Raw genomic sequence first — 20,278 nt, 5'->3', positions numbered from 1 at the left:
CAACGGGATCTGAATGTACCGCCATTATTGCGGTATCGTCTGAAAATGTGGCTGTATATACTTTATTGTCCGTAGGCAAATCGGAGGTAAATAGTAGATACAGGATCGGCCCAAGAACGCTACCTTGAGGAACGCCTGCCTCTATGAGATGTAGACCGGTTATCTCGTCTTCATATTTTACCTGGAAATATCTTTCTTTTAGGTATGAGTATAGTATGTCACACATGTTCTGGGGTATGTCCCTTTTTAGTTTATAGAGTAGTCCCTGATGCCACCCCTTGTCAAAAGCTTGACTCACATCGATGAATGCAGTTGAGCAATATTGCTTACTTTCAAAAGAGTCTTGGATTAATTCTACCAGTCGATGGATCTGTTCAATTGTTGAATGTTTCCATTCCTAAATCCAAATTGGTGTATCGGTAGAAGTTATTTTTCTGCAATAATTTTCATTAGTCTCTTAGCTAGTAATTTTTCCATAATTTTCGACATGACAGGCAGTAGACTTATTGGTCGGTATGAAGTTGTTTCGTGTTGAGGTTTACCAGGATTAGGGATTAGTATTATTTGAGCTACCTTCCATTGCGCAGGAAAATATTTGAGTCTTATGACGGCGTTAGTAAGGTAGGTTAACATAAGTATTCCTTTTCGCGGTAGTTCATTCATAATTCTTTCAGTGATTATAGGTCGTGTCCTGGAGCTTTTTTAGGGTCTAGCTCTGTTTTTATAATGCACCGTACCTCATTTGGTGTAATATGTTGTATTTGCTCATCTGATGGTATTTGTGCATCAAGAAACGCTATAATTTCGTCATCTGTATCTTCTCTTGTTGAGAGAGGTTTGAAAACTGCTTCAAGATGTGTAGCGAAAATTTCTGCTTTCTCTTTATTTGTTTTTGCGCAACTTCCATCAGGTTTCCTTATCGGTGGAATATGCTCTTTGGGTTGCTTTAATTTTTTAGTTGCTTTCCATAAGCTGTAATTTGTATCCTTTGTTGACGTTAGGTTTTCGACATCGTTTTGGAAGCTCTCATTTTTAATGCTTGATTCCACGAATATACGACCGTTTTGGATTATCGTGACAACAAATTTTTTGCTGTGCAAAATATGAATAACGAAAGTAAATTGTAAATTACATTGTTGTTTATTGGAATAATTATTAGAGCAATTTACTTTCGTACTTCTCATGTTGCACACTGAGATATTCGTTGTCGGTATAATCCAAAACAGTCGTACTTATGTTCGTTGAATAGACTATATCTGGTGTTTATCTGAAAATTTAATTTAATGGTGATCAAGCAACATGATATCATATTATTTTTTTTTCTTTGGAGTTGTATGACTACGGGCCCTTCAAGGCTCATTCGCCGATTTACCAATTTTGCCCATTTATTTTACAATACATATATTTTCCTATACCTATCTACTTAACATTTTCTATCCTACTTATTCTACATACTTTATAAGGAATGACCACTGGTCAGTGGGAACACCACATCAGGCAAAACACAGGTTTACTTATATATTATAATAGATTTTAATTTCGATCTTTACGTTAGTTAGTTTATAATATAATTTTTATATTTTTAATATGTTCTATAAATAATTGCATTAATTCTGTATTATTAATTTGTGATAATATATATGTTAAATTTATTGGGTGTGTTATATTTTTACAACTGTATAATTTACTTATAAACATATTTATATTTATTTGTATTAGAGGGCAATTTAAAATCATATGTTCAGCATCACCTATTTCTCCACATTGACAATATGGATTGTCTCTTAAATGAATTTTATGTAGATATGTTGGAATCAATGCATGGTTAAATCTTAAACGGCATATTTGTCTCACTGCGTATTTTGGAAGAGTTGTCATTGCAAACCATGGTCTTGATGGTATTGTACATCATATTATTATGAAGAGCGAAATATTAGGTACGATGTTTCATTTGCAGAAGGTATTGCTGGAGATGCTCTTAAGGCAGGATTCTCACAATCAATGACTACAAATTTCAGACGGTAACTGCGAACTTTAGCGTCAAAGTTGCTTAATCTAATCTTAATTGCGATGGATTGGTGAACTCTTCTAATTTGTTTCGTTCTACTGTCAATTAGATCGGGCTAGTTGTAGACGACATAGAAATATAGTTCCCACTTAATATTTATATAAAGTTGCAAAATACAACAAGCAATAAGGAATGTAATTAACCTGAACCTCGCATTCTTGATGCCGATAATCAACAATTAACAACATAATATCTTTGTACTGTAATTACAGTAATTAAAAGTTATAGGACCAATTATTGGCCTTTAAATTGGACTATTCTAAATTACACTGACAAAACAAGAAATATCCACAAGCAAAACATTAATGTTGTTTTGGACTTACTACATAAAGGGTGGTTGTTTTAATCTCGACATTGTATAATGCATAAATATGGACCACTGGCACTAGTGTATATAGCACTTTATTGATAGATTCGGCTAGACGAGAATGTTTTTTATCCCAACCAGCTCCATCTAAGAAGAGTCCATAGACGAAGACACCTTCCTACAAAAATTAAGATTTTATTAAGATATTAAGAATGCATGGTATAAATTTTTGATGAGGGAGGTGAGATGCTGATATATTTAAATTTATATTAGTTTAAAATGCCTCTAGAAGGCCTGCTGTATTAAATATAACATCGTTTAAATGTCTGACATGTCTTGATGGGTGGCGCATATCTGATATGTCCAATTTTCCATGATTCTGGCGCATAAATTAGGCACGATTTGACCAACGGCATAGGTTAGATTGGTTGTGAGGGCTGCTTTGAAATATAGCTTAATACTCATAGAACTGCAACTTCGAAAACCCGAGAAAAAATTGTCTAGAGAGGTCAAACCTCAAATTTCTCATGTTGAAACCATATGTCGTTGGTACCCATATCATCAATTTAAAGCCAAAAAAGTTGGAAATAATTAACCTATAGTCGCCGTTGACGGTGATGGCCTGGCTAACGCCGTTCTGAAAGAGATATAGCCAAAAGATAGGCAGAAATTATTTATCAGTTCGATATAAGAAAGGCTGTAAAAACCTGCAGTAATTGTAGATTTATTAGCGTAACCATTTCTATAGGGATGCTGTATGATAAAGCTGAACAAAGAATTGAAAATATTTACCAGACATCGAAGACCAAAGTTTTAGCATTGGTGAGTCCTATTTGGGAAATAAATTCGTACTACAAAAACTGGTATAAAAACAAGTTGACAGAAATTAACACGTTGACGGACAGAACGTCTATAGACGTCTAATTTTGATTGATGTAATGTGACACAACGTCTATAGATGTTGCATTTTTCCTTATTCAACTTTGCAAAATACATATAGTGTCACAACACTTGTATATACATTTGACGTACTGTCCATCAACGTGTTAAATAACTCACTGTATGTTTATAGATCTGGAGAAAACCTATGACACTGCCAATTAATAAGTTATGTGAGTTGCTTCCGAACTTTGGTTTAATTAATTTATATATATATCGTTCAATATTAATTATATTAATTAATTATAATTAATTATAATAATTCAATATATATATATATATATATATTAATTTAAATCAGCAATGAGCTGAAAGAACTGATAAACGAGAAAAACAGGAAAAGAAGAAGAGCCAACAGAACAAGAAACCCAGAGGACAAAAGAATTGCTAATGAACTAAATAGGGAAGTCAAAAAACAATTAGACGATCATCGAAATGAAAACTGAGACAACTATATCCAGCAACTAAACCCAAATAAATCCGCGTTCTGGAAGCTATCTAAAATACTTAGAAAAGATAAAAAACCAATCCCTCCTTTACACGGTGAAAATGGAATTGTGTACACAGAAGAAGATAAAGCGGATGTAATGAAAAATACGCTAGAAAGAGAATGTAGGGAAAACTATCATCCCGATGAAGATCTAGACTTCACAGAAGAAGTCGAACGAAGATGCAGAATTCTAAAAAGAAGACAGGGCATTATAGGTATTACACACACCTCCCCTAAAGAGGTCAGACAGCTGATCAAGCGTACTAATGCTAAAAAAGCTCCAGGACCGGACAAGATTGCAAACAGAGCTCTGAAAAATCTGCCAGGAAAAGCCATAGTGTACATAACAAATTTAATAAACAACATCTTAAGACTAAGACATTTTCCTGACAGATGGAAAGAGGCTCACGTAATCATAATTGAAAAACCAGGAAAAAATGGCACATTTCCACAGAATTATCGACCGATAAGCTTATTATCAGCATTAAGCAAAATCGCAGAGCGGGTCATATTAGTTAGGCTAAAAGAAGAATCTGAAGCAATCGGAACAATATCTGAAGCACAGTTCGGATTCAGATCCGAGCACTCGTGTGAACTTCAAGTGCTGAGGTTAGCAGAATATATCACGAAAGGGTTCAACGAAAAGAAATATCGGCCGCCTTTCTAAACGTCAGTAAAGCATTTGACAGGGTCTGGCACGACGGCCTGCTGTATAAAATGAACCAATATGGTTATAGTGAGGCGATGACGTGTCTTCTCTCGTCATACCTAGCCAACAGGAGGTTCAGAGTTCGGACAGGGCCAACCCTGTCCGAAGTTGGGACCATGGAGGCTGGTGTGCCACAGGGGGCAGTGTTGTCGCCATATCTATATACCATATATACGGCAGACACCCCAACTGAACCCAGATCGTTGCTAAGTCTATATGCAGATGATACAGCGATAGCTTTTAGCAGTACCCACCCAGATTTTGCAACAAGACATCTACAAAGAGCTCTTGAAGAACTACAAGAATGGTGTGTGCAGTGGAAAATAGCTGTCAATCCTGACAAAACACAGGCCGTTATGTACCAAAAAAGAAGAGGCAGACCAAATGAGGTACTATCCCTATTTGATGCCCAAATTGAATGGTCAAATCAAGCCAAATACCTAGGCGTAATGTTGGAAAAAAGGCTGACCTTTACACACGGCACACGTGTACAACACGGCAGGGGCACACGTGTAAAACCAACAAGAAAAAAATACAAACCATCCAAAAACACATGATCAGGGAAGCTTTGAATATACCTACATATATCCCATTAAGATACGTATTTGGACATACGCAACAAAAGAAAGTCCTGAGAATGATAGACGAAAGAGCACATGAAATATTTAATAATATCAGAAACCATCCTAGCAGATTATTAAGAGAATTGACTAACTACGACGAAAACCAAAGAACGGTACATAGACGGCCTAGATAGCAGTTAGCTGGATATTCGCGGTGTGCAAGTAGGTACTTGGAAGGGGAAACGAGAAACGACCCTGCGCGAGTCGCGGAGAAATATTGCAACTATCTTAAATAATTCATATTGTCAATTGAAATTGTCAAATTGACGTATATTTCATACCTTCTGTCAATGAAGCAGAAAAATTATGTATTGCTCCACAATATTGATATGATATGCAATTATTATATAAAGGTAAATTTAATTAATTTGATTTTGCTTGCAGTACTGCATTTTAATAACTAATTTTATTTACTACATGCAATTGTTGACGTTTTCATAACATAACCTGAATCTTATTTTTTCTTCTCATTATTTTTTTTGGACTATGGCCTTGACAATTATCCAGGAACCAGGACTAATATAATTGGCCAATATAATTAAAATTGCGAATTTTAGTATAGAGCGTAGAAATAGGGGTCGCTTTGCCGAACTTGCACGGCCCCAATAGAGGAAACCCTTAAGAATGAAAAATTGAGATAACCACATGTCGAAACACAAATATCGCCCTTCAGGTAGGTCAAATGGACCATAGCCGCGGATTGTGAGCATCGAGGTCACGTACCGACAGACGTGGGCTTGATGGCCACACCTTTCGGGCGCTCAGCCGTCGAGGAGAACAAAATTTATTTTGCCAATTCGCCGGCTGAGTGATCGAGCACACACGGTCTGGATAGCAAGACACCGATTTAGATTGGTGCCTTGATGTCCGGTACACATTTTTTTAGTAAAGTAAAAAATTAACTTAGTCATTAATAGGGAGAAAAGCTCTTCTAGCTACCCCTAAAACCAGGTGGCTTAACCACATGAAGTAATACATAGGATGTCCCATTACCCAGGGCATCCAAAGTAACATTAAGATCAACGCCTCCCCATTCGGTATGTCCTTCGCTGGGGAGGGGTGGAGGTATAGCTTGGGGGTCAGATAGGTACCACTCCATTACGGAGTGTGACCGGTTTGATCTTCGGACATGTGGGTTCCACTTTTCCATTGGAACACACATGTTCCCCGGGGCTGGGGTTGATACGAGCAAGTGTGTGTGTGTATATATATCGTTCTGATACGAGCACATTCAAAAAATGCAAAAAATATCGTCTGTTGACTTACCACTGGTCCTTGCAATATTTCTTCTCGATTTAATTTGGTAACTTCATTAAATAATTTAACATTATCTAAAGCCCATCCTTTATGAGCCCTTGCTACTTCCTGCTTCATTGCGGTTAGAAATCCTAAAAAATATGGATGTTTAAATTGTTCAGTACAATTTTTCATACAAGAGTAGGTTATTACTATTACTTACCTTGAGGATTAAAGAAGCCGGCCATCCAAAAACATGCTGGTCTGCCAGTAAAGCACCATGTCCGGAATTGGTTATCTCGTTCTATTAGTTCAGTAAACCAGAAACCTAAGGTACTGGCTACCCATGATGGTCGTAGCCAAATAGAAGGAACTTTGGCATCGTAAATCATGTCTAATGCGTCTCCAAGAGCCTAAATTTAAAAAGATAGTAGATAAATAATTGTTCCAATAGCAAAGTGACAATTTTATAAACAGAACAGAACTTAGAGGAACAAAGTCAGCAGAACACTGTTATTATTATACCATAATTAAGTGTAAATAAAGAGCAAATTTAATGTTAAAAAAAATGTACATATTGCTCTTTTTTTTTAAATTATCGCATGTTCTGCCAACTTTGATTTCAAGCTAGCAAAACAGTAGGTAAAAAATTGATAAACGATTTATAATTGACTACCTAGGGGAGTGCAGTTAGATTTTCACTTCGGAAAAAATCAAACAAGATAAAACTTTTTGTAATTTCATTAGGAAATGTTTAATAAACAACATATCAAAAAGTTCTACTCGAGAAGTGGGTGCTTCATTTTTTATTAAACAAATGAACAGCGAAGTTAGATGTTTTTTTAAATAACTTCGAAAATATAATTTTTAGAAAAAAACTGATTTGACCATTGAAAAATTCAGAAAATTTTACAAAAAAAACCTTATATAAAGATTTTTCTAAAATTAAATCTCTGGCTTCTGTAATTTTTTATTTATAACGCTAAAGTCACCCTTCTCACACACATTGGCGCACTGTAAACTAGCGTTGGAAGAAGTGCACGGTTGAGTTTTTTAAATGTATTTCTTTAACTAATAGATCAAAAGAAATTTTACAAATTGGACATGAAAGAAGATGAAATAAGCTATCTTATGGTTACAATAAAAAGAAATAAAATGTATGGACATAAGTACGGTGTGGGCGGAAAATGAGCCTTACATGAATTTTGTTTAAAATGATTTAAAAATGTGTAACTAATACAATTTTACTTATAAAACTCTCAAATTTGCACAACTTACCTCTTAATCAATTTACTAAACGATGTTTCATTTAAAAAAAATTTCAAAAATTTAATTCAAATAATACGATGTCTCAAAAAATGTAATTTTTGAAAACTTCGTAGTTTTACAGAATTCCCACCAATTTAAGACGGTATTACTCAAGTTTGAATAAATCTAATACAATTTTTTTGCTATTTTTTTAAAGCTTGGGATGTAATTTTTAAAAAACACTGAATTATTTTAGTTTAAAAATGAAATAAAGAATTTCTTTTTGAGAAAACTAAGAAAGATAACAAAAATGTAATACAAAAACCGAAAATTACCAGCTGAAAAAATGTATATACAGAGTGATCAAAACTTTTTTCTGTAAAACTTACCTAAAATACATTTATTAATAAGCTTCAACAATAATAAATGTTCAATAAAAAAATTTTTTTTAGCTCTTATACAGTATGTCTGCGAAACTTGGAACGTATTGATAACTTTTTTAATATCAGTTTTACGAAAAAAAGTTGTTCTTTATAAAATACTCTGCATCGTGTATAACATAAGATGCAACCATTAAATATCAAATTTTGTTAATTTTGTACGAGGTATGTCAAAAAATACGAATTTCACTCAAGAGTAAAGTACCTTTATATTTCACAATATCGAAAATTTTTATAAAGAAAAGTTGTTTGGAATTAAAAACTATGTTCCAATATGTAATTATATCCTTCTAATCAAAAATTTGTTTTTTTTTAAATATTCTTTCTAATACATTTTAATTTTTAATATAATTTTGAAAATTATTTGTTTATCTTTTTTAAGGATGAAATTCCATATTTGTTTGATTGGATTCTACTTGTTTTTCATTTAAATATCCGCCACTTTGGATCCGCCATTTTGAAATTTAAATTTTTAATCTTTAATTCAGATTCAACAACCTGTTAAAAATAAAGACATACATGTTTTAGAAAAATGTTCTTTTTTATGTTCTTTTTAGAAAATCCGCATTTTGGATCCGCCATTTTATAGTTTATAATGTTAACATTTAAGTTAGGTTTATCAAAGCTCTCAAAAATAAATATAATATGTAGAAATAAATACATTTTGTAAAGAAATTATGATTTTACAACTATTTTTTAAGTTATCCGCCATTTTGGATCTGCCATTTTATAATTTAAATTATCAAAATTTGATTCAGGTTTAGCAACCTCTCAAAAATATCCACATATATGTAAACAAACACGTTTTATAAAAAAAATTCGGATTTTACAACTACTTTTTAAGGATTTTTAGGAAAATCCGCCATTTTGAATCCGCCATTTTGAATTTGCAAATTGTAATGTCAGATTCGGGTTCAGCATAATCAAAACTAAAATAAAAACATTTTTTATCAAAATAAAATGTTGAATTCACCCATATTCTTAACATTATTCATACAAAACAATTGTTATTGTTTAAACAATTAAATTTGTGAGTAGAACTTTTTACTTTAACATATTTATAAACTAACAAAAAAAGTTTTAGAAAAATATAACCTTGTTTGATTTTTTCCGAAACATTGTATCTTTTCGTTCTAATTGCACTCCCCTAACCAGAGCATTTCTAAATTAAATGCAAATTTAATTTTAACTTGATTTTAAGCTAGCAGAATAGTAGTTAAAAATTCGTAAATCATCAAGTAATTGAGTACCAGATTATTCTCTGAAATAATTGTAAATTTAATGTTCCAAGAAAAAATTTATTGCTCTATTTTTAAGTCATAGCATGTTCTGTCAACCTGATTTCATGATAGCAGAACAGTAGTTTTTTTTTTCAATGGCATGGACTCTATGTCAATCAGCCAGTCACAACATGACTACTATATCAAGAAAAATAAATATTAAAAGACCGTAAGTCCATAAAATACCTATCAATAACGAAGAAAATTTAGTTCAATAGCTATTGGGACGTAAAATAGACAAATTTTTATTTTTTTTTTATTTATATTTTTTTTTTCTTTTTTCTTTTTATATGTAACAATTTACAAGAAAAACTTACTCTATATTTTACAATTACAATTTAAGTTTAATATCTAAAATATGTTTATACAATAGTCGGTATACCAACTCATTATTTTCTAATATTAATAAATAATTGAAATTAATGGGATGGTGGACATCAGTCAAAGAATACAGTGAATTTAAAAACATATTAACTTTATTAGAAATAAGAGAACAGGTCAAAATTTTGTGTTGTAGGTTACCAAACTGACCACAAATACATTGAGGGCTATCAGCTATATTAACCTTTAACTACACGCGCTGGCGTATTTTGTACGCCAGATATAAGAATTCTACTGCAAATATATTTAAAAAAATTTAACTTTTGACCTTGTTTATCTCTCTAACCTATCACTGGAATGTGCTTTACAATTTGGTTTTAGTTTCGTTATAATCGGCGTTCTGGGAAGATCGTAATTTACAGTTTGTTATTTGTTGTTTCCGGTGGTGGACAATGTACGCCACGATTATATCAAAATAAGTCGTAATATAAGTACATATTTTAATTGTTTTTTAGTCATTATGGCACAAAATATATTTTTCTTTATAAACAATACACTCTCCTGTAAAAAATCACATTTCAAAAAATTTTTTATTAGTTATTTTATTTATCATGGAATCCAGTTATTCCATGATTCCAGTTATTCCATGATTCCAGTTATAAATCCCAATTGGCTTACTGAGAAGAAACTCCAAGTACTCGCTGATGTGGAATAAGGTTTATAACAAAAAACTAAGTGTATTTTTTCAAAAAAAAAAAAAAAATAAACAAATCCGCTGTTTTTAAGTGTATTTTCTTATGGCGTATGAAGTACGCCACACGTGTAGTTATGTTATAACTTGATGCGCGGGTAGTTAAAGTTTAAGTTTAAATATATATGATGGTGTAAGACAGTGGTTAAATCTCATTCTGCATATTATGGTTCTTGTCATATCCTCTGTCGACTCCATTTTAGAAAACCAAGGTTTATTTGTTATATAGTTTCTGATTGATCTATAGTGGTTCCCTGTATTTATGTTCTCATCAATATACCTTTCTTTCCTTCTTTCTTAAGCTCTTTGAATAAATCTGATTCAATATCTCTAGACGTACAAAGATAATGTGTTAATACTCCTTTTGTCACCGCGTTTTTAGCCAATTCATCTACCATTTCATTTCCAGTTATTCCACAGTGGCTTTTAACCCATGCTAACTTAACACACTTTCCTTGTTGCTGAAGTTCTTTAATTTTATTTATTATAAATAATTCAATTGATTTAGGATTTATAGCACTAATTTTACTTAGAGGACTTTTACTGTCACTATAAATTATAAACTTTGAATGATTTATATTAGATAAATATTTTAGTGCTTCCATTATCGCTATTAATTCAGCTGTGTATATACTCATAATAGAATTTAGTTTGAAGATTTTACTAATTTTATTACTGCTATCCCAATAGGCACACCCCACACCTTCAATATTTTTTGATGCATCTGTATATACCATACAACAATCTTTGAACATTTGTGAACTGTCAGCCAGACACATTGTTTGATTTGCTTGTCTAGATAATTGCTAAGAAGAAATGCGTTCAATGTGCGTCCCCGTTTAGGATTTTGTCCTCTTCAGGGTTTGTCGTGAATGTATTGTGTGGCAGTAAAAGCAAACAGTCCGAAAAACACACTGGGGCAAGTGTCGTATCCTGTGTTTTTCCTTGGTTATGCCGGACGGTGGTGTCCAGAAGGCTAAAAGTCAACAGAGAAGAAAGTTTTGATGGATTGTTGTTGGTTCCATAGACATTTACGTGTACTGTCCGAGCTTTGCTCTCGACCAGTCTCCCTAGAAACCATTGTACAACGACAGGCGAACCTGCGTCCCTCGTGGGCGGTCAGGAGGTGGCTTTTGAGCGTAGCGTGGACAGTGAGCGTTCGAGTGGAGAAAATAGTTGCGGCTATTTTCTTGGGACGAACAGGTATAATTGTGCAATGAAGTTGGAAAACCGCAAAAAACCAACTTCTCCCTTTTCGGGGTAGGGAAGAGGATATGTTATAGGTGGGTACGGAAGGCTAACGGAGTAGCCTCAAGGATGTTTTCGTACTCTGCCGGGAGTTCGTCAATGCATGTTTGCATTAGAGCAGACGGTAAATGAATCTTTTTGTGTTTGGGCGTTCGGCAGAGTACGTGGCCGGAAGATGAACAGGAACATTTGAGAGATTCTTGTGTGTCGGAGGGGGGGCCGTTGATTACTTTGATTGTGAAGTTCCTGTTTAGAGGGTTTATTCTCTCGGTGATTTTGGGGATGTTTGAGATGTTATGGATTTCGTTTGAGGGGTATCGCCAGTGCTCATAGTTGCATCTACGCAAGATTCTACGTTCTGCCCTCAACAACCTCTCTTGTTTTGATCTAGCACAAAGAGAGTAGATGCATGATTTGTACTCCATGACGGGTCGAATAAAGGTCTTGTAAGTGTGAATGAGAGTCTTCTTGTGTGTCTTGCCAATTTTTCCCGAGAGAGGGTTGAGAAGTCTGGCCCTGTTCCTTACCCTATCTAAAGTTGCCTTTAGATCTGCGTCCCAGTTGAGAGTCCTGGTGAACAGTACTCCCAAATAGTTCGCAGTTGGGCTAACAACAAGCCTTTCTCCCAACAGTCTCAGTGGATATTGGTCGTCTTCATTAATTATGATTCTATATGACACAGAAGGGGCGCGAAACACAATTGTTGTTGTTTTGTTCGCGTTCAGCGTGACTCTCCACTTACAACACCATTCGCCGACCCCGTCCAACAGAGCCTGGGCTCTTCTGAAGAGGAGTCTTGGGTTGTATCGAGAGGTTGTTGTGAGCAGAGTCGTGTCGTCTGCATAGAGAAACAGCCGAGTACCTGGGATATTTTGGTTAGTGATGTCGCTGTTGTAGATGATGTACAACAGCGGTGCTAGGACTGAACCCTGGGGAACTCCAGCTTGTGGAGTGAAGGGGGTGGACTTTTGATCGCCTATTTTCACTCTGACAGTTCGGTTGTGGAGGTATGTGTGTACAATTTTGGAAATTGTAATGGTAGCCCGATGTCCAGAAGTTTCCGAACAAGCCCGTCATGCCAGACCTGATCGAAAGCCTTCTGCATATCCAGGAATTTGGCTATGGCGAATGAACCATCGTTGATGGTTTGAGTAACTTTAGTAGTGAAATCTATTAATGCATGTTTAGTAGATCTACCTGACTGGAATCCGTATTGGAATTTTGGTATGATATTGTGGTTTTCGAGAAAGTCATTGAGCCTCTATTTTAGGATTAGCTCAAGAACCTTACTCAGAGTGTTGATTAAAGAGATTGGTCTATAGGATTCCACGTCGGTTGGGGGTTTGCCTTTTTTCAAAAGCATGATGGTATTGGCCACTTTCCAAGGAGTAAGAAAGTGGCTGTTTTTGAGACATGCATTGAATATTTTAGTTAGAAGAGGGATGATACTCTCTGGAAGTTTTTTGAGGCACCTTCGGTTGATGCCATCAGGTCCGGGAGCGCTGTTTTTGCCTATTTGGCAAAAGCTCTCCGTTTCCCTGTTTGTGAGGGGGTCCATGATAGGATCATAGACTGGAATGTGGTGGTTGAGAGTAACATTTACTATGTATTCTGTGTTGAATTTAAATAAGCGATCAAAGTTCGGGTTGTCTGGAGTTTGAAAATTGTTTTGAAGCGAATTTCTGAATGCTTCAGCTTTCCCTTCTGGGGAATTGACTATGTGATTGTTGACCAACAGATGGGATGGTTGAGATAGTTTTTGTTTTGTTAGGACTTTAAATTTCTGCCAGAATTTACCTCCGTCTCTGTAGTCCAGTTTTGAGGTAGTATCTTCCCACCGGCGAGCCGTTAGGTCAGATATCTCCCTCTTTATCCTGGCACAGATTCGGTTGTACTCTGTTTTGATTAGTGGATTTCTGTTGGCCTTGTATTGACGTAGAAGACGTCTTTTTTGTTGGATTTTGACAATGATGTATTGTGGAAGTGCCGGTGATGTATAGGTTATTTGTTTAAGTGGGATTGCGTGCGTGATCGCCTCAGTGATGAAGTTCTCAATTTCGGTTGCACTGGTGTCGATACTATCGTTATTGTCGAGTTCGCCTAACATAGGGAGATTTTGAGTGATGAAATTTTGGAATTCAGTCCAGTTAGCGTGACGATAGTCTCTTATAGATCTTGGAGGGTTTGGTTGTTTTGGAATTAGTATGTCGGTGTCGACAAGATGTGGTACGTGGTCTGACGTTATTGAATCGCCCATGTGGCATCTATCCCCGAACCGATCCAGAATGTTACTAGTAACTAGGATGTGGTCGACAATAGAGGCCCCATTGGCGTTCAAAAACGTGTATTCACTGTTGGTGATTCTTGAGATGGGAAGGTCTAGTAGATAATCCGTGAGGCGGATGCCTTCTGGGTTTGAACGGTGATCACCAAACTGTGTGTGTCTACAATTTAGTTCTCCCATCAGCACGGCCTTGCTAAGCGTCGAAAAATACTCAAGCAAGTGCCTGATGAGTGGCTGACCCGGGAGTTTGTGGTAAGAGACTATCGTGAGGGTTTCGTTATTGGGGATATGCACGTCAATTGCCAGGAAGTCCACGTCAGGTGGACGAAAATTTTGTGGGAATGTGTGTGTGGTGTGCGGTATTCCGTGTTTCACGAGAATACCATTCCCACGTGAAACCTGACAGCGGTTTCGATGGATGATCGAATATTCTGCGAAGTGTGGATCGCTTTTCGACAGAGTATCTGTGAGTGCGAGGATCTGGATGTTGTGCTTCGACAGGATATTCTTGATGAGGGGTCTCTTTTTGGAGAGACCCTGACAGTTGACTGGGCCTAGGGTGAAATCCATAAGGGAGGGTGTCTAGTGGTTGGAGCGGAATGTCACCGTGACATTGCTTCCGTACCCGTGGACCACTGTCGAGTGGTCGTAGACTTGGCTAATTAGATTAGCCGTGATTGCTGCGATATGCTCGCGAAGTTCCGGCAACAGGTTCAGCAGCAGAGCAGTCTGGATCGACAGGATGTTCTTCGTTTCAGTTGGGAGTTCAAAAGGAGGGAATGATCTTTCGATCGATAGTGGCTGTATTTCGTGTTGGGCGGAGGGGATAGTGTGTCTTTGTGGACACTTATTGGAATATGCAGGGTGGTCACCACTGCAATTCGGGCATTTGGGTTCCTGCTGTTTTGTGCAGGCGCTGGATTTATGATTGCCGCCGCAGTGGGGGCAGACGAATGCTTTTGAGGGCATTCGTCAATAGAGTGTTCGTTAATGCAACATTTGCTGCAGTATTTTGGGGTAGGGATAGTAGGATCGGAGCCATGTGGAAGCTCGGCATTATAAATTTCTCCGTCAAGAGTTATGCCTCGGCTCAATGCTGATGTGAACTTCTCTAAGGATTTAGTCACCACCTTGATCACCTTAGAGTCCTTGCCTAGTTTGTAGGACCTGACCCTCCACAGTTTCTCGACTGGGAACTGTTGTTCGGTGAGCAATTCGGTGACTTCCTTCTCAGAATAATCCACATCGATACCGGTAATGCAGAGGAGGTAAGTGGGCTCTCTAGAGGAAGTGTTTGGGTTTTTGCTACGGCTGTGAACCGTAACCATAGTTTGGCCAGTTGCTTTGCGGATTGCTTTTTCTATTTCCTCTGCATTTATTGGATTAAAAAGTCGCAGGTGTGCGATGCCATGAGAAAGAACTTTACATGAATGGATCTTATTGGCTAGAAGAGTGGTGGCATTTATTTGCCGAAAGAAGGTGCGTTTATTGCATAGATCTTTTGGAAGATCTTTGATGAGGTACTCGGACAGAGTCGGATCATTGATGGCATTGATGACGTTTTGATTTTTTTGATTTTTTGGGCGAGGATTAGCTGCGGTATTGGCATATGACATTTGTTTTAGTTGTCTTCTTTGGAAGACGAAGTCGTTAGGTTCTTGTGGATTGTTTGCGCTGATGGATGCTTGTTGTTGCGTGGGTTGTTGTTGCGTGGATTGTTGTTGAGATGATTGTTGAGAAGATGCTTGAGTGGACGTTTTGGGTATTTTTGGGATAGCACCCTGCTTAACCTGAGTGCTCTGACGCTGAGAACCAGCCTGTGCTGGTTTCATAGGCGGAAAGTCGCATGCATATCGCTGCAGAAACGGGTTAGTGGCATCTTCCTGCTCCATGTGGAAATAGACCTCGCGATACCTATCCGGTTGTAGCCGCTGGGTGGAGGTACAGTGCCCTCCTGTTGCAAGGAGGCAAACTGGTTGGCTGTTGTTGTGGTTAACGTGGTGGCAACGTTTGTCGAGGTCGTCGTCCGAGGACGAAGCGACCGGGTAGAGCTGACGGACCTTACTGACGAAGGCATGACGATTTGGGCAGGAAGCTAGTCTGGCGACCGGAGGGCACCTCAGCCTCAAGGTGTTCTGGGGGGTAAACCTCAGGGATAAAGGTGGCTTGTCTACCCCTCCGTGCTTTTCCGGCGTTTAGACAGTGGCTATAATTACCTGATGTGTGCAGTTTACCCTGCTGCTGGTTGGTCCCTCGTTGAAAGCCTTTCTCGTGATTAGTCTGTACCCCTTACTCGCACTTGTTCTTGGAGCCGTATGTGAACGCTAGGTAGAGTTCGGTAGAGCGTATTCACTCGAGCCCAGGGCCAGAGTATTCCTCTGTAACCCCGCAATCCGTCTACCTTTTTGGTTTACACGGCCAAGCGTCGTTGGTTTTTCACACTGAGTCCAAACTAATAGTCTAAGAGCTAGTGAACCCTCCGACTAACGGTCGTCCTCTAAGGCTAGAAATTTTTCTAGTGATAATTCATAGCACACCAAGGCTAAAAACCATGACCTGGCAGGCCTCAGCGGTGCACGTGTATCTACCAGGTGAATCGAAAAGTGCAAATTTAGCGGGTAAAATAAACTTTCTCCTGTAAGGTTTAAATTTAAGTATGTGTTTGAGTAAGTCATTTAGACGAAATGTGTACAATGACAGGCGATTCTGAAGAGCATAAGACCTTGCCAGGCGAGGGGAAAGATTAGGGGTGTTTCCTAAAATTATTTTTTTTGCATCGAAAAAATTTTTGTTAGGTTTTTTGATACATTCCAAACAGACAAACAGAAAACGTCTTTAGTGATTTTTGTCTTAAGTTAATAGTTTTTGTTATATAAGCGATTGAAAATTTTGAAAATTGCGAAATCGGCCATTTTTAACCATAAATCGGACATTTATCTAAAAATTTCAATGTTGCCAAGGTACGTAGATATTCTTTAAACATTGATTTATGAAATCCCGAAGAGTTATTTGCCATAAAATATCGAAAACCCCTTTGTTTTTTTAATTGCTAATCAAGCGGGCGCGTCAGTGTAGTATAAGTGAGGACGTTTGAGTTTGCACAAATTCATTATCTCAAGAATGGGCAAATTTCAAGAGAAATCCTCAGATAGGTCGATTTTTATTTTTGTATTAGGAGTTTTTGGCATATATATAATACTAGTGACGTCATCCATCTGGGCGTGATGACGTAATCGATGATTTTTTTAAATAAGAGTAGGGGTTGTGTGATAGCTCATTTGAAAGGTTATTTAATTCTCTATTCAGTAGTATAAACATTAATATAATTATTTATACAGGGTGTACAAAAATAATTTTTCTTCTATTTGTCAAATTTAATCAAAGTAAATTTAATAAAAAAAATTTTTTTGTACGCCCTGTATAAATAATTATGTTAATGTTTATATTAATGAATATAGAATTAAATAGCCTTTCAAAGGAGCTATCACATAACCCCTACTATCATTTAAAAAAATCATCGATTACGTCATCACGCTCAGATGGATGACGTCACTATTATTACGTATACGCCAGAAAGTCCTAATTTAAAAATAAAAATCGACCTGTCTGAGGATTTCTCTTGAAATTTGCCCATTCTCGAGATAATGAATTTATGCCAACTCAAACGTCCTCACTTATACCACAGTGTCGCGCCCGCTTGATTAGCAATTAAAAATCAAAGGCGTTTCCGATATTGTATTAAAAAAACTCTTTGGGATTTCATCAATCAATGTTTAAAGAATATCTACCTACCTTGGCAACTTTGAAATTTTTAGATAAATGTCCGATTTAGGGTTAAAAATGGCCGATTTCGCAATTTTCAACCTTTTCAATCGCTCATATAACAAAAACTATTAACTTAAGAGAAAAATCACTAAAGACCTTTTCTGTTTGAAATTATTCAAAAAACCTAAAAAAAATTTTTTAGATGCAAAAAGAATAATTTTAGGAAAAACCCCTAATCTTTCCCCTCGCCTGGCAAGGTCTTATGCTCTTTAGAATCGCCTGTCATTGTACACATGTCTTCTAAATGACTTACCCAAACACATACTTAAATTTAAACCTTACAGGAGAAAGTTTATTTTACCCCCTAAATTTGCATTTTTCGATTCACCTGGTAGATACACGTGCACCGCTGAGGCCTGCCAGGTCATGGTTTTTAGCCTTGGTGTGCTATGAATTATCACTAGAAAAATTTCTAGCCATACAGGATGACCGTTAGTCGGAGGGTTCACTAGCTCTTAGACTATAATCGCTTAGGGCTAACCGTGCGCCGCAACTTCAGCACTTGATGCTCTCAAGCTTCTCGCTGTTCGTCGGTAAGAGTGGGGTGTGCAAGCAGTGACCTTACTCTTCGACGTCCGGATCGAGAATGTGTGAACTGTCGGAGATAAACACTAATTTTCTTAAAGATAGAGGCAAATTGCTATAGTCCCTTAAAAAGTATACCTGAACTTGTTCCATAGTATTAAAGCCAATATTATAATTTGGGTTTATGTCATATTTTTATAAAGTTATTTATCATATATTGTCATTTTTGAATATAAATCTACTATATTTAGGGTTTTCTTTTTTAAATTTTCTTTTTTAAACGATTTTTAATTATGGAACAGTTAAAAGATGCGAATTTATAATTTACCCGGAGTCTTCAGCTTCAGTGGAATTGACATCATCGTAGGATACAGAAACATTTTTGACTTCTTGCTGTGCTTACCGCATACATACCTGCATTTTGAACAAACTATGGTTGTTTTCGCCCACTTATTGGCCTTTTTTCTTTTAGATTTTGCTAATTTGACACATGAATGATACTGTCCCTTTCCATTTTGGGATGGTGATGAAGGTATTCAAGGGGATTATTTATAGTCCACTGTCAAGTTTTAATAAAAGTATGAGGAAATGAATTAAATTATAGAAATGCTAATTATGCCATCTAAGAGGGCAGTAGTACGCCGGCAACTATCAATTATCACTAGTCAACAAAAAAACAAAAAAAAATTGCGACTGATGTTAAAATGGCTGTACCAGGGAGTTTAAAGCGTCCTGAATGCGAATTCAAACACTAAAATTTTCCACCACGTATAGATTTTGAATTATCTTCTTCTTAAGGTGCCGTGCATTTATGCGTAGGGGTCCACGCATACATTGTCTTGTCAGGTGAAATGTTAGATGTTGAGTTAGGGAGCGTTCAAGTATTACGTAACGCAGTTTGGGGGAAGGGGGGGTTTTGTAAAACGTTACGGCGCGTTACATGGGGGGGGGGGGAGGGGGGTTCGAACAGCGCGTTACGTAACATTCTTTTTTAATTGATGGATTCGACCGTTACTTGATGGAAGTTCATTTTATCTAACAATAAAAAACTGAAAACGTTTGTTTTCTATACTTCCACAAAATTTATTATATCTAAGTGACTACAGCTGTTGAGAAAGGCACTCCGCCGAAACAGCTGTAGTCACTTAGATATAATAAATTTTGTGGAAGTATAGAAAACAAACGTTTTCAGTTTTTTATTGTTAGATTCTTTTTTAACTTAAATAAAAAAAAACTACATAATTTCTTTTATGTTTAACATAGACCCCTGAATTGTATTATGATTTGTCTACTGATTTTTCAGTAGACCTACTGATTTGAACTCCGATATACTGAAAACTGTATAAAACCTACTGATTTGAACTCCAATCTACTTATCTACTGAAAACTGTATAAAATTAACCGAAAACTCTAAATTCATTGCTCAAATGTAAACCATTTCTCATTTATATTATATTACAACCCAAAGCCCAACATCCAACAGCGCATAATCTTCTTTCGTTTCACTTCACCTAAATTATATTTGATGGTTTAGCGACATAGGATTTTCAGCGTCAAGTCAAAATTATGTCAAGTGCCTAACCTAAAGGGATTCTTTCGTTGAGAATTGTTTTGTTTTCAAATGACCATATGTTTCCACTATCCGGAAATATGCCCTCGGAGTGATTTATGGGTTTATCTGATGAATAGATAGGTAGGTACTTTATATTTTGGTAAAAATGAAATGGGTAATTCAAGTCCATAACATGCAGTATCGTCAGAGAACAATAACCACAGTATCGTTTTCAGCAGTAGGTAGGTATTCATTAATGTTTTAAATATGTACGCTTTTCAAATTATTTAAAAATGTCTTTAAATAAAAAGCATTAAATACAAAACCCACTATATTGATACTTAGTTTAGAAAAGTGATAGATATTTTAAAAAATAATACCCTTATTTAAAGTGTGATTCCTGAATTATTAATTTCAAAGTTTTATGTGATT

General features: G+C 36.3%; 1 protein-coding gene across 1 annotated transcript in view; it reads right to left on the bottom strand.

Annotated features, from left to right (window-relative positions):
- The window catches only part of LOC126889868 (dynein axonemal heavy chain 8), a 424,246-nt gene that overhangs the window by 20,112 nt on the left and 383,856 nt on the right, over window positions 1-20,278 (bottom strand). The window contains exons 64-66 of the mRNA XM_050658553.1: window positions 6,596-6,785; window positions 6,403-6,524; window positions 2,392-2,553 (exon numbers count right to left, since the gene is read on the bottom strand). Of these exons, the coding sequence (XP_050514510.1) occupies window positions 2,392-2,553; window positions 6,403-6,524; window positions 6,596-6,785 (474 nt within the window). The remainder of the gene's footprint in view (window positions 1-2,391; window positions 2,554-6,402; window positions 6,525-6,595; window positions 6,786-20,278) is intronic.

This window comes from Diabrotica virgifera, chromosome 8, assembly GCF_917563875.1.
Source record: "Diabrotica virgifera virgifera chromosome 8, PGI_DIABVI_V3a".
NCBI lineage: Eukaryota > Metazoa > Arthropoda > Insecta > Coleoptera > Chrysomelidae > Diabrotica > Diabrotica virgifera.
The sequence above is the reverse complement of the archived record's forward strand: the minus strand, read 5'-3'. Positions and strand labels throughout refer to the sequence as shown.